Raw genomic sequence first — 12,156 nt, 5'->3', positions numbered from 1 at the left:
ATGTTTCAGTTCACTGCAACATTTGATCCATATATAGTGAAACATTATAAGTATACTAGGTGAAACATTTTTCGGCGGAACGAAAAATGAAACGAATTCCCTTAATAGGGGGTTTCCAAAATATGTGGGTTTTTTGTTGCAATGGAATATTTCAGTTCACTGCAATATTAGACCTATACATAGTGAAACATTGTGAGTACACTAGGTGAAACATTTTTTCTGGAACAAAAAATAAACCAAATTCCCTTAATAGAGGGTTTCCAAAATATGTGGGTGATTTGTTATAAATATTGTTTAGACTTCATGGTCTGCGAGTAAGATAACTAGCACCTTCCTCTCGATATAACCTATGATCTTATAGCCACCGTATAATAATATGTTTACTGATGTGTTCAATACACAGTATAAGAGTAAAAACTGATACTAAAAACTGATACTAAGAGTATTATTAATCTGTATCACAAAATGGCCATACGAGTAAAAAAATTATAGGCTCAATCATACGCAAGTGATAAATTACTCACAAGTGAATCAAACTAGAAAAGAAAAAAAATGATTCAGTCAAAAATCCATCTTGAAGCTAGGATCCTGGTGGCTTTGCTAGATCTTTTTATATATAAGGATGGAGAGGTTAGTCTATGTCTTGTGACTGGTAGTGGATAGGGCAACTGGGTGGTGAGCGGTAGTCGATGATGGAATCATAGAAGGATGTAGCGGCGTGGTATAGAGATGAGCTTGATGATGCGAAGTAGCAGCCATCCATCATCTAGCAAGCATAAAAAAAAATGCAAAAACACTCTCGTTCCTGTCATAGACACGACGAGCCAAAGAAAAATAACAAACGATCACCATCACCAGTGGACTTCATAATATCCTCTACCTCTACGGCCATCCACATGTAGCACGGTGTGTAAATGTAGAACCTGTGTAGCCCATCAATTCACATTAGGTAATATTGGAGATTGTACGTTAATTTGATTTGCAAAAGGAAATTGGGCTTCATGCATGAAGGTGAAGGAGGGTATACAGATGCAAATTGGAGTGCCATTTCCTTACTTGCTTGTCCTATCAATCAACGTCGTCGACGTGGAGCAGCCGCCGGTTGTTGCTCTTGGCCCAAGTGAACACATCCTTGTTGGTTACGGTGCTACCCAGCGTCTGGCAATGAGGCCCCATGCAACACCTTCGCCTCAACTGCCACGGTGCCGTCGTCCTCCTCCATGGTGCGTCACAGATCTATGGGCTAGGATGGTGAATCGATTTAGATCCAAAAAAAAAGAGGAAAAAATGAAGTGGGGGTGAGAGTGGTTAGTTGGGTACATGGAAAAATATAATATATACCAGAAGTAGGGAAGTTGATTTTATCGAAATAAATCATTTGCTCCAATAACGATGGGAGCGGGATGATGGGATGTGGAAACTGGAAAGTTGTTTTTATCGAAATAAATCGTTTACTTCGATAACGGTGGGAGTGGGATAAAGGGACGTGGGGCGAGGTAGACCTGGGCTGATACATGTTTGGTGCTCAGAATACTAGGAGCGCAGCATAATTTTATCGACCTAAGTTCCCAAGTCAATCAAATTGAGGGTAAAAGAAATTAAGCGCCATGCATGAACATATATGCGGGTTCGGACAGCGAAGGCGCCTCTGTTCGGCTGCCCCTTTTCCCAGCCCCCTCTCCCTCGTTTTTCGCGTATACGTTTTTTAAACTGCTAAACGGTGTGTTTTTTAAAAAAAGTTTCTATAAGAAAGTTGCTTAACAAATCAAATTAATTTATTTTTAAAAAATATTAGCTAATACTTAATTAATCACACACTAATGGATTGCTATGTTTTCCGTGCGTACTGTTCCCATTGGGGACCAGCAATGGCGAACACAGCCGCAGCCCTATATATAATACTAGTACTAAACCGGGGATTGATCATCAAGAGAATGCAGTGCAAGTGCAAACTCTCGCAGTGAGCCTGTGTGATCGATCGATCTGAGTAGGGGTCGGCCATGGAGTCGCTGCTCGCAGCCGGTGCGGGAGGGATCGGTGTGGCGGCGGCGGCCGTCGGGGGGTTTATCGCGGCGGCGACACTCGCCGTGGCACCGCCCAAGAACCGCCGCAACCCGCCTCCAGGTAACCGGCCGGCCGGGCCCGTTCGTCGATCGTTCGATCGATCCATTGCCGTGTTTTGCCGTCCGCTTCCTGGCCTGTGGATATATATCTACCTATCTAGCTTCATTGAAATGTTGGAGATGGCATGCAGCTGATGACCCTAATTAGCGATGAAAATGGAGTGGATAGTTTCTGCTACAGAAGAAAAATGAATACGGATATCGTGCGGAGCAGATAATTATTGGATAGTTTTTACATATATTTGTTTTCCCGGATGCGAACAAGAATATGGTATCAGAATTTTTGTCGGATACATATATCGCATATCTGCTGAAGACATAAAACATATACCATTTCTCTCTAACTCATCTTTAACATACCTCTTTAGATTTTATTATTAATATTATTTAAATTTTTAAATATTTTTATAAAATATACTATATTTATATATTATAATATCAGTTATATATGTATTTTTACCAACTCTGTTATACATGCATGTAGAACTTAATTAGCACTGTTTAGTCTATGATCAACCTTATTATATAAAAAGAGCTAATTATGTGTGTTGGTGTTTGTTTCTATTAAATGTTTAGGTGGTTTTTGTGTTCCGAGAAATAAATTCTTGGTATTCGTGTCGGATATATTTGATGATTATTTGCATTAGAGATAATTCTTATTTGTTTTCATATCCGACCTATTCGGTTTTGTATCTGGAAAAAAAAATACAAAGATGAATACGGTATGACCCTTATCTGCATAAATTATAAAAATACAAAATCAAAATTATCTTCATAAATTATACAAAAAAATAGAAAAATGTTTGTAGCAACAAAATCACAATTATATGCATGTAAATTCAAATATAAATTCAATGATATTATTTTTGTCAAATAAGACATAATTTATAATAAAGTATTATTGGTCAAAATTTAAAGAACTGAATCTTAAATTGAGTGCACAACTTACTAAGTGGGACAGAGGGAGTACTACACTAGCTTACCCCCACGGTGTAAATATTTTTTCATCTTCGTTTTTATTAAACTGACAACTTAAAATAATGCACCACTTTTGTTATAGAGGCTATAAACTTCTATATTAATTGAAGAAAAAGAAAAATAAGTTCAAATACAGAAATAACATAAATTTGAAATTAAAACAAGAAATTTTCAAAGAAAAGTCTATCTAAACATAACATGAGATTAATTAAAATTGAGAATAAACAAATAAAAGAGTTCAAATAAAAATATAATTTGGGAATAACTAAAACTCGTAAAAAAGAAGTACTAAAAAGAGGAGTCAACCTGTAACACAACACGAGATTAGTTATATTCAAAATAAAAAAAATATAATAAACTATATTACAATACTAATTCCAAATAAAATTTAAAAGAATCATGAAAATTTGGGAAAAAAATAAAAATAAGTAAGACAACATACCAAGAGGAGTCCATAGAATATATAATAATTAAATATTCAAAGTATGATTTAAAAATATAGAAATAACACGTATAAAATAACATTTGTGGGGAAAAAGAAAAAAGAGAGTCCATTCGGAAATACATTTTATATATAACTAAAATTGGATGTAAAAGTTATGGAATATTGAGAGAAGTGTTGGTCTAAAACATAACACGAGATTAATTATGGTTCGAGATGAAACTATATTTATCTATAATATTATTAAGATATTCTTGGAAGGAGATATCATGTTTGCAATGGAGACTAGAATTTACAACATTAATTGTAGAAAAAAAACAAAATCTACACTGTTAGATCATGGTGGAACCATATTATGTTGAATCCATGAACAAATTTGACTAGCTGTCTGCTTTCCAGTTTGAATACAAGGGTTTTTTTTTTTAATTGGACGTAGATGTGCGAGGGTAGCATGGTCCTAAAATATCAGGATGTTTAGATCCCACCTAAAATTTTACATCCTGTCACATCGAACGTTTGAACACCTGCACGAAGTATATATTAAATATAGGCTTAAAAATAACTAATTACACAGATTGCGACTACTTTACGATACGAATCTTTTAAGCCTAATTGCTCCATGATTTGACAATGTGGTGCTATAATAAACATGTTCTAATAACGAATTAATTAGGCTTAATAAATTCGTCTCACGGTTTACTGACGAATACTGTAATTAGTATTTTTATTAGTGCCCGAACACCCCATGCAACACCCTATATAATAACTTTACACCGATGGATCTAAACACCCCTAGAATAGAAAATTCCATTTCTATCCACGTAAGACAAAGACAAAAGTATGTCTGTGTTGGTAAAATTAGAGTAGAAAGAAATTTTGAATAGAAACAACACTTGTCGCACAGGAAAGTGACCAGGTCTGCATCCTGCTCAATCTGGTACTATCAAATAATTAAGTATGAATAAGTGAGAAGCAGACCTAGTCTGCATCTTGCTCAATCATCCTAGAATAGAGACTAGATTGTAGGGAGTATCAAATAGTAACTGTGATTGAGCATGATGCAGACTGGTATTGATGGTTGAATATAAGAGAAACTTTGGTAGTGTGTGATTGTGTAAATAGATAAAAATGCACATTATCAACATGCAAATATGTGAATATTTGTTTTTGAGTAATATTGTTAGATATTAAAACTTTAAAAAAAATCAAGTTGCAAATGTGCGGACCACCCTACTATTTTATTTAAACGAACTATAAATGGAGGTGTGGTTGGTGGAATTAGAGGGCCGTAGAAGGAATTAGAGGTTATGGTGCGTAAGGTGTAATGGGGCCTTAAAACTTAACATGTTATCACGATCAACGTGATATGACTCGTAGAACTGTAGAAGATGGATAGCAGAATACGAACAAACGGCCAATCACGACGACTCGTAGAATATGATTACACCTAGTTCTAATCGATTTAGCTTTAGATATTAAGCCTATTGTGCCTTCCGTTTTTAGTTTTGGGTCTTAGTTCTCGAATTAAATTTAAAAATATACTATTAATTTGGTTTTTCGTAGAAATATTCGTGATATATACTTTTTAGCGAAAATATACCAGTGTCGCGTGGTAGGAGCGCAAGACCGCACGGTATCGTGTGATGAAGCATCGAGACCGAACAGTCTCGTATAAAGAATCAGCGAGACCAAATGTCATGTCCAACGGAGCTACTTAATTAGTCATTAATTACCCTAATTAATGATTCATTAACAATAATTAGTGATTAATTATTCTAATTAGCGATTAATTAATCACTAATTAACCTTATTCAATCGGCAGAGGCAGTCGCTATCGCTCACTGACTGAGCGAGACTGCTCGGTCTCGCGGTTTGGCCGCGCGAGACCACGTGGTCTGACGTCGCCACCGCGTACATCCTCGATTCCGTCGTTCAGTGCTATTTCGTCGTGCGAGACCGGTCTCGCGCTATGATCACGCGATACCGTGCAGTCTCGCGTTCTCCTCGCGCGAGACCGTTCACGACGTCACTCCCACGTCACTTTCGCGGAATGGTTATACGAGATCGACGGTATATTTCTTCTAATAAATTTACATTCTGAATATTTTTGAGAAACCAACGAATGAACAGTGTATTTTTAAATTTAATTCTTCTCTCTGACCATCTGGTCTTCATTTTAGTAATGCCGCTAATTAAGCATATACTTAGCACTCCATGTAGAGCTTGTTTAGATCCCTGGCAAATTTTTTCATCCTGTTACATCGAATGTTGGAAACATACATGGAGTATTAAATATAAACGGAAAAAACTAATTACACAGATTGCATCTAAATTGCGAGACGAATCTTTTAGGCCTAATTGCTCCATGATTTGATAGTGTGTTGCTACAGTAAATATTTGCTAATAATAGATTAATTAGGCTTAATAAATTTGTCTAGTAGGTTACGGATTAATTAGGCTTAATTCGTCTCGCAATTTAACCATTTTTAAATTATTTGAGCCCACGGTTTTTATTATTTTTCCGAGATATAATTGCTACGTAAGCGCCACGTCAATACCACGTGGGACGAAGACCTAGTCAAACCAGCCATGTAGTTGGCACGTCAGTTAAAACCGCCTTCTAAATCGTCAAGGGATCTTGTTTGTGCCGGTTTTGACAGTTCAGGGACCTGTTATATCTAGTTTTGGGGTTTAAGGACGAAAATCGGATTCGGTGTAAAGCTAAGGGACCTCAAATGAACTTATTCCTTATTTCATTGTCATGCAGCTGTTCCTGGTTTACCCATAATCGGAAATCTGCATCAATTGAAAGAAAAGAAGCCTCATCAGACCTTCACAAAATGGGCTGAAATTTATGGCCCAATCTACACTATAAGGACCGGGGCTTCTTCCGTAGTTGTGCTCAATTCAACTGAAGTAGCCAAGGAGGTAACTTAGAAGTTGTCTATCATTTCTATCGACTTGCATAACTCTAAAATGATGGTCTCACATTTGATTTGATCATAAATAACACAAACCAATACTGTACTCTCTTTTGCAGGCGATGGTTGCAAAATTCTCATCCATATCTACCCGAAAGCTATCCAAAGCACTAACAGTGCTTAGTCATGATAAATCCATGGTTGCTACCAGCGACAGTGGTGATTTCCACAAAATGGGGAAGCGTTATATCATGTTAAGCATGCTGGGTACTTCTGCACAGGTATACATCTCAACAATTTCATTTTTCATTTTTAGTACTGATTGTTCTCAATAACTCCAGTCTGCATTTCCAATATTGATTATCTGCTACCAGTTACACTTTCAGAGTTTCACTTATCTGTGGTCTAACAACGCAACGCGTTTTCATAAATTTCAGAAACAATTTCGTGACACAAGAGATATGATCATCAATAACATGTTAAGCACTTTCCATCAACTGGTGAAAGATGACCCACATGCTCCTCTGATATTCAGAGATGTTTTCAAGGATGAGCTATTCCGGTTGTCCATGATCCAGGTTTGGATTGTCTCTCTGAACTTGAACTGTCAGATGGTCGATTTGTTATTTTCGGTACTAATAATTAATGTCGCAAACTTCAGAGCTTAGGAGAGGATGTGAGTTCAGTCTATGTGGATGAATTTGGGAGGGACATTTCGAAGGAAGAAATCTACAATGCTACTGTGACTGACATGATGATGTGCGCAATTGAGGTCGACTGGAGAGATTTCTTCCCCTACCTCAGCTGGGTTCCAAACAAGAGCTTCGAAACAAGAGTGTTTACTACAGAATCTAGACGAACTGCGGTGATGCGCGCCTTGATCAAGCAGCAGAAGGAAAGGATTGTGCGTGGAGAGGTGAGCAAAGGCATACTTTGTCAAATGACATTTTTCATCTTTGCTTCTATGCCAAAATAATGTTATTACTTCCAGAGATCATCTTTTTTTTTTTATAATGGAATAGATAACATCCCGACTTTTTGCTCAATAAACAGCCCATTATTACAAAGAATCACTCAAACAAAAGAGTGTAGATCAAACCAAATTAAACACACTCAAGAAAAAAAATAAAGCGACCAAACCAAAGATAAAGAGCACACAATTATTCAAGTCTATTTGTGAATCTTTATCCATAATTGACAAAAAGTTGCATGATCGTCGTCTCAAGCTTACGACATGCAACCTTTAGAAGCTCTCCATCTTCATCACACTTTTGTAGTTGTGCCCAAGACCGGAGCCAATATGTTGCCCTGAAAATTGCCTGCATATATGAGAAAGATGGTAATTTGTCAATAATCAAATCATTACTACTCAACCACTGAGCCCAACATATAGTAGATGCTCCTACAAGTATTAGTTTGCTCTTCTTCTTGTCAACCCCAAAAGCCAACCATCAAACATATGGGATATGGTATTAGGGAGGTATAAACCAAAAGCAAACTGTACCGCCCTCCAAACAAATTTCGCAAAATGACAATCCATAAACAGATGTTGGATAGTCTCATTTTTCATGCAGAAGTAACATCTTAAGCTTCCATTCCAATTTCGTCTTGCTAAATTATCTTTGGTTAAAACAACCCCTTCGAGCAAGTACCACATGAAGATTTTAATCTTGAGCGGCATCTTAAGTTTTCAAATGATCTTATTTCTCTCAATATAACTATTATTGATTAAGGCTAAATACATTGGCCTTACTGAAAACACACCATTTTGATGGTAATTCAATCTAAAGCCATCAGGAAAATGATTCAATTGAAGAGATCATCTTCTTTTGACTCCATGAAACTGAGATATATGTGCAGGCAAGGACATGCTATCTGGACTTCTTGCTGGCAGAGAACACACTGACAGATGAGCAACTAATGATGCTAGTGTGGGAGGCACTCATAGAGGCTGCAGATACTACCTTGGTCACCACAGAATGGGCCATGTATGAGCTTGCCAAGAACCCTGACAAACAGGCAAGAAATATTGTTACTCTGTTCCAGCTCATTTTTGGCATTCTTGGCTTTATCAACCAATACTTTTTTTTTTGGTCTTTTTCTTGGCATTCTTGGCATTTATGACAGGAACGGCTTTACCAAGAGATCCGGGAGGTGTGCGGCGACGAGGCGGTCACCGAGGAGCACCTGCCGTGGCTGCCGTACCTCAATGCCGTCTTCCAGGAGACGCTGCGCCGCCACTCCCCTGTCCCGCTCATACCTCCGAGGTTCGTCAACGAGGACACCATGCTCGCCGGCTACGATGTCCCCGCCGGCACCGAGGTAAGCACAACCATGTGACAATGGCGGGCCGGCAGGGTTTGCACTTTCGGTTTCGGCCAAAAATTTCACAAACTTTGGTGTTTTTGGTACTTCTTTTTGCACGAAATTATTTGAAATTTTAATTGAATTTGAATAAAATTTTGACTAAATTCATAAAAACTTTGCAAGATAATGAAAGGCTTTTTTAAAGATAATGGTTAAAAATACAACCTCTATATCTACACTGGACCATAAGAAAACAAGAAATCTCAACTATTATAAAAATTGAAGATGTTTCTGCGATCCGTCATCCGTGTTTGAGTCGGTTTTAATTTTATGTTCTGATTTTAATCTATATATCTTCTCTATCTCTATCTCTACTATTATAAAAATTGAAGATGTTTTTGCTGGTATTTTGGTACGTCATGCGTGTATGAGTCGGTTTTTAAATTCGTTTGCTTTTAAAAATATATATCCGTATTTGAGTCGGTTTTCAAGATTGTTTACTTTTGGTAATACAGAAGGAATTATATAAGAAATATGTTTAAAAAAACTCGCATGTTAACTTGAGACGATCGAACTCCTAACTGTAGCTCATGATTATATATATATATATATATATACATATATATATATACAAGTGATCTCCCACAGTGAATTTTATCTTAACTAAACCATATAACAATAATAAGATTAAAATAGACTTCACACGTTGCAACGCATGGGTATTTTTTCTAGTTATTATAAAAATTGAAGATGTTTTTGCCGGTATTTTGGTGCGTCATCGTGTATGAGTCGGTTTTTAAGTTCGTTTGCTTTTGGAAATACATATCCATGTTTGAGTCGGTTTTTAAGATCGTTCACTTTTCGTAATACGGAAGGAATCATATAAGAAATCTATTTAAAAAAACTCGCATGCTAACTTGGGATGATCGGATTCCTAACTACAGCTCATGATTTTCTAAAAATATATTTATCCAAGCGAACTCTCACAGTGAATTTCATCTTAACTAAACCATATAACAATAAGAAGATTAAAATAGACTTCACCCGGGTATTTTTTCTAGTCTAAGAAAAAAAAAGAAGACTAAGCTCCACTTTTCTTCTATATCCTTTTTTCAAACCTGCCTTGGCACATCCCGTTAAATTCAATACTCCCTCCGTTCCAAGGCAACATATCCTATTCACACAGGCCCTCAAGTGTATACACATGCACACCAACTAAAAAATGTCACCAAAAAATCTAGAAAAAATCATACACATACTTTCAATTGTATTACACCTAGGGTTAAAATCTTAACGTCAAATTCATTATATTTTAGCCGTAACAAAGAAAAAATCTGACAGTTTTAAGGTTGCTATTTTGTCAGAATTTTATCTTTTTTGTTATTCTCTATGTAGAATGAATTTGAAGATGCGACTTTGCACGTAGATGTAATACTATTGAAAGTACATGTATAAATTTTCCTAGAATTTTTTGTGATAATTTTTAGTTGGTGTACACGGTGTGTACACGCGAAGGCCTGTGTGCATAGGATACGCTCCCCCGTTCCAAAATATAAGAGCCTATAACTGGATGGGATATTTCCTCTGTTCTGATTCGTAGTATTAAGAAATATCCTATCTGGTCCTAGATTCTTATATTTTAATCGTACCGGACAAACTTGTTGTTATTGACTTCTCCTAAAGTTTTCTCGGGCGGGATATAATTGCTTGCTGGGGGAGTCCGAAATTTCAATCACTGGTCGGCCCGCCGAGCAGTGATCAAAATCCCCTGAAAATCTAACAAGTGATGGTCATCTGTTTCAGATGGTGATCAACCTGTATGGGTGCAACATGAACAAGAAGGAGTGGGAGTCGCCGGAGGAGTGGGCGCCGGAGAGGTTCGCCGGTGGGAGGTTCAAGGTGGCGGACATGTACAAGACGATGGCGTTCGGCGCCGGGAGGAGGGTCTGCGCAGGGAGCCTGCAGGCGACTCACATCGCGTGCGCCGCCATCGCGCGCTTCGTGCAGGAGTTTGGGTGGAGGCTGAGGGAGGGTGACGAGGAGAAGGTGGACACCGTGCAGCTCACCGCCTACAAGCTCCACCCGCTTCATGTCCACCTCACGCCCAGAGGAAGGATGTGAACCATTATATTCATTGGAAGCTGTTGCTCGTTGAATAATGATATATAGTTATCTTTGAGATGTATTTACTATTAGCAAAATCTCCATGCTTTGTTCTGGATAGGAGAAAACATATTATAATATATCGTGGAATATTTTTTTTATCAAATATGGTAGTATAACTTGTTACTCCTTCCGTTCCTTCCGTTTCAGATTATAACACATTCTGATTTTGGCTAAAGTTAAACTTAATTTGAAGAAATTTGTAGACAAATATAGTAATATTTACAACCAAAATTAGTTTCATTAAATCTATGCTTAAATATATTTTCATAATATATTTGTCTTGGGTTAAAAATGTAACTACATTTTTCTATAAACTTGGTCAAACCTAAAACATTTTGATTTTGACTAATGTCAAAACGACTTCCTTCTTACTTATTCAAATATATGGTATTTATTTATGTCAACTATTCAATAGTAGCAGAAAATATCAGTGTACCACTGTAGCCTTCTAAAAGATTGTAGACAAAGAAACTTACAATGTTAATGGTGAATCTTTCTTGAAGTAAACCTCAAAAGAGCGTCACAATTAGACAAAACAACTATTTCAAGATATCACAACTGACCGACGTTAGTAAGTCACATTCACTCCAACATCCAAGTATATTTCAACCCAATTTCACTGAAACAATCATTTGTAAAGCCAATTGTTCGTTACAAAATATTAGCACAGTTACTTCTATTTCTCTATATGTACTTACTTTCTCTAAAGTACGGTTAATTGTTACTTCGAACAGATAAATTAAACACATGTAAGCTTGTACTCTAGCAGCATACTTGCTTCTACATAAAGAATTTTTTTTTAAACGAACCGCACAAGACAGCGCGAGTTTCATGTATTGATAAAGGAGGAGAAAAATACAAGTCTATAGTCCTGTAAGACTATAGTCAGAAAAGAAAAAACAGCCACACCGCACGTCTACCACAACACCTGCTATGAGAGCGAAAACAAGAACTAGCAATCTTCAAAACGACGCCGAGAAGAAAGTAACTAGGAGAGACGAGATTATGCAGCAATGCCCCAAGAGGAAGACGGCACCCACAGGCGTCGTCGTTGCCGGCCCGAAGGCATAGCTTTCGCCCATAATTATTTCGCCCCTCCCACGAAAGGTTCCCGTCACACTCTGCTGCCACCACCGTTCGAAAACCTTCAATGCGCAGCCACCACTTTGGCGCCTCTGTAACACCTTGAAAATTTCGAATTTGAAATACAAAAACAAAA

The 12,156-nt window shown here is 37.2% G+C and overlaps 1 protein-coding gene across 1 annotated transcript; it reads left to right on the top strand.

Annotated features, from left to right (window-relative positions):
• Window positions 1-1,925: 1,925 nt before the first annotated feature.
• LOC112936021 (ent-kaurene oxidase-like 3) lies at window positions 1,926-11,035 on the top strand. Its single transcript, NM_001426612.1, has 8 exons — window positions 1,926-2,124; window positions 6,311-6,471; window positions 6,584-6,745; window positions 6,902-7,042; window positions 7,126-7,380; window positions 8,325-8,483; window positions 8,592-8,786; window positions 10,575-11,035. Exons 1-8 carry the CDS (start codon window positions 2,001-2,003, stop codon window positions 10,890-10,892), a joined length of 1,515 nt encoding a protein of 504 aa, NP_001413541.1. The 5' UTR covers window positions 1,926-2,000; the 3' UTR covers window positions 10,893-11,035.
• Window positions 11,036-12,156: the final 1,121 nt, after the last annotated feature.

Source organism: Oryza sativa, chromosome 6 (assembly GCF_034140825.1).
Source record: "Oryza sativa Japonica Group chromosome 6, ASM3414082v1".
Taxonomy (NCBI): Eukaryota; Viridiplantae; Streptophyta; class Magnoliopsida; order Poales; family Poaceae; genus Oryza; species Oryza sativa.
This window is presented reverse-complemented; position numbering and strand designations above follow the sequence as displayed.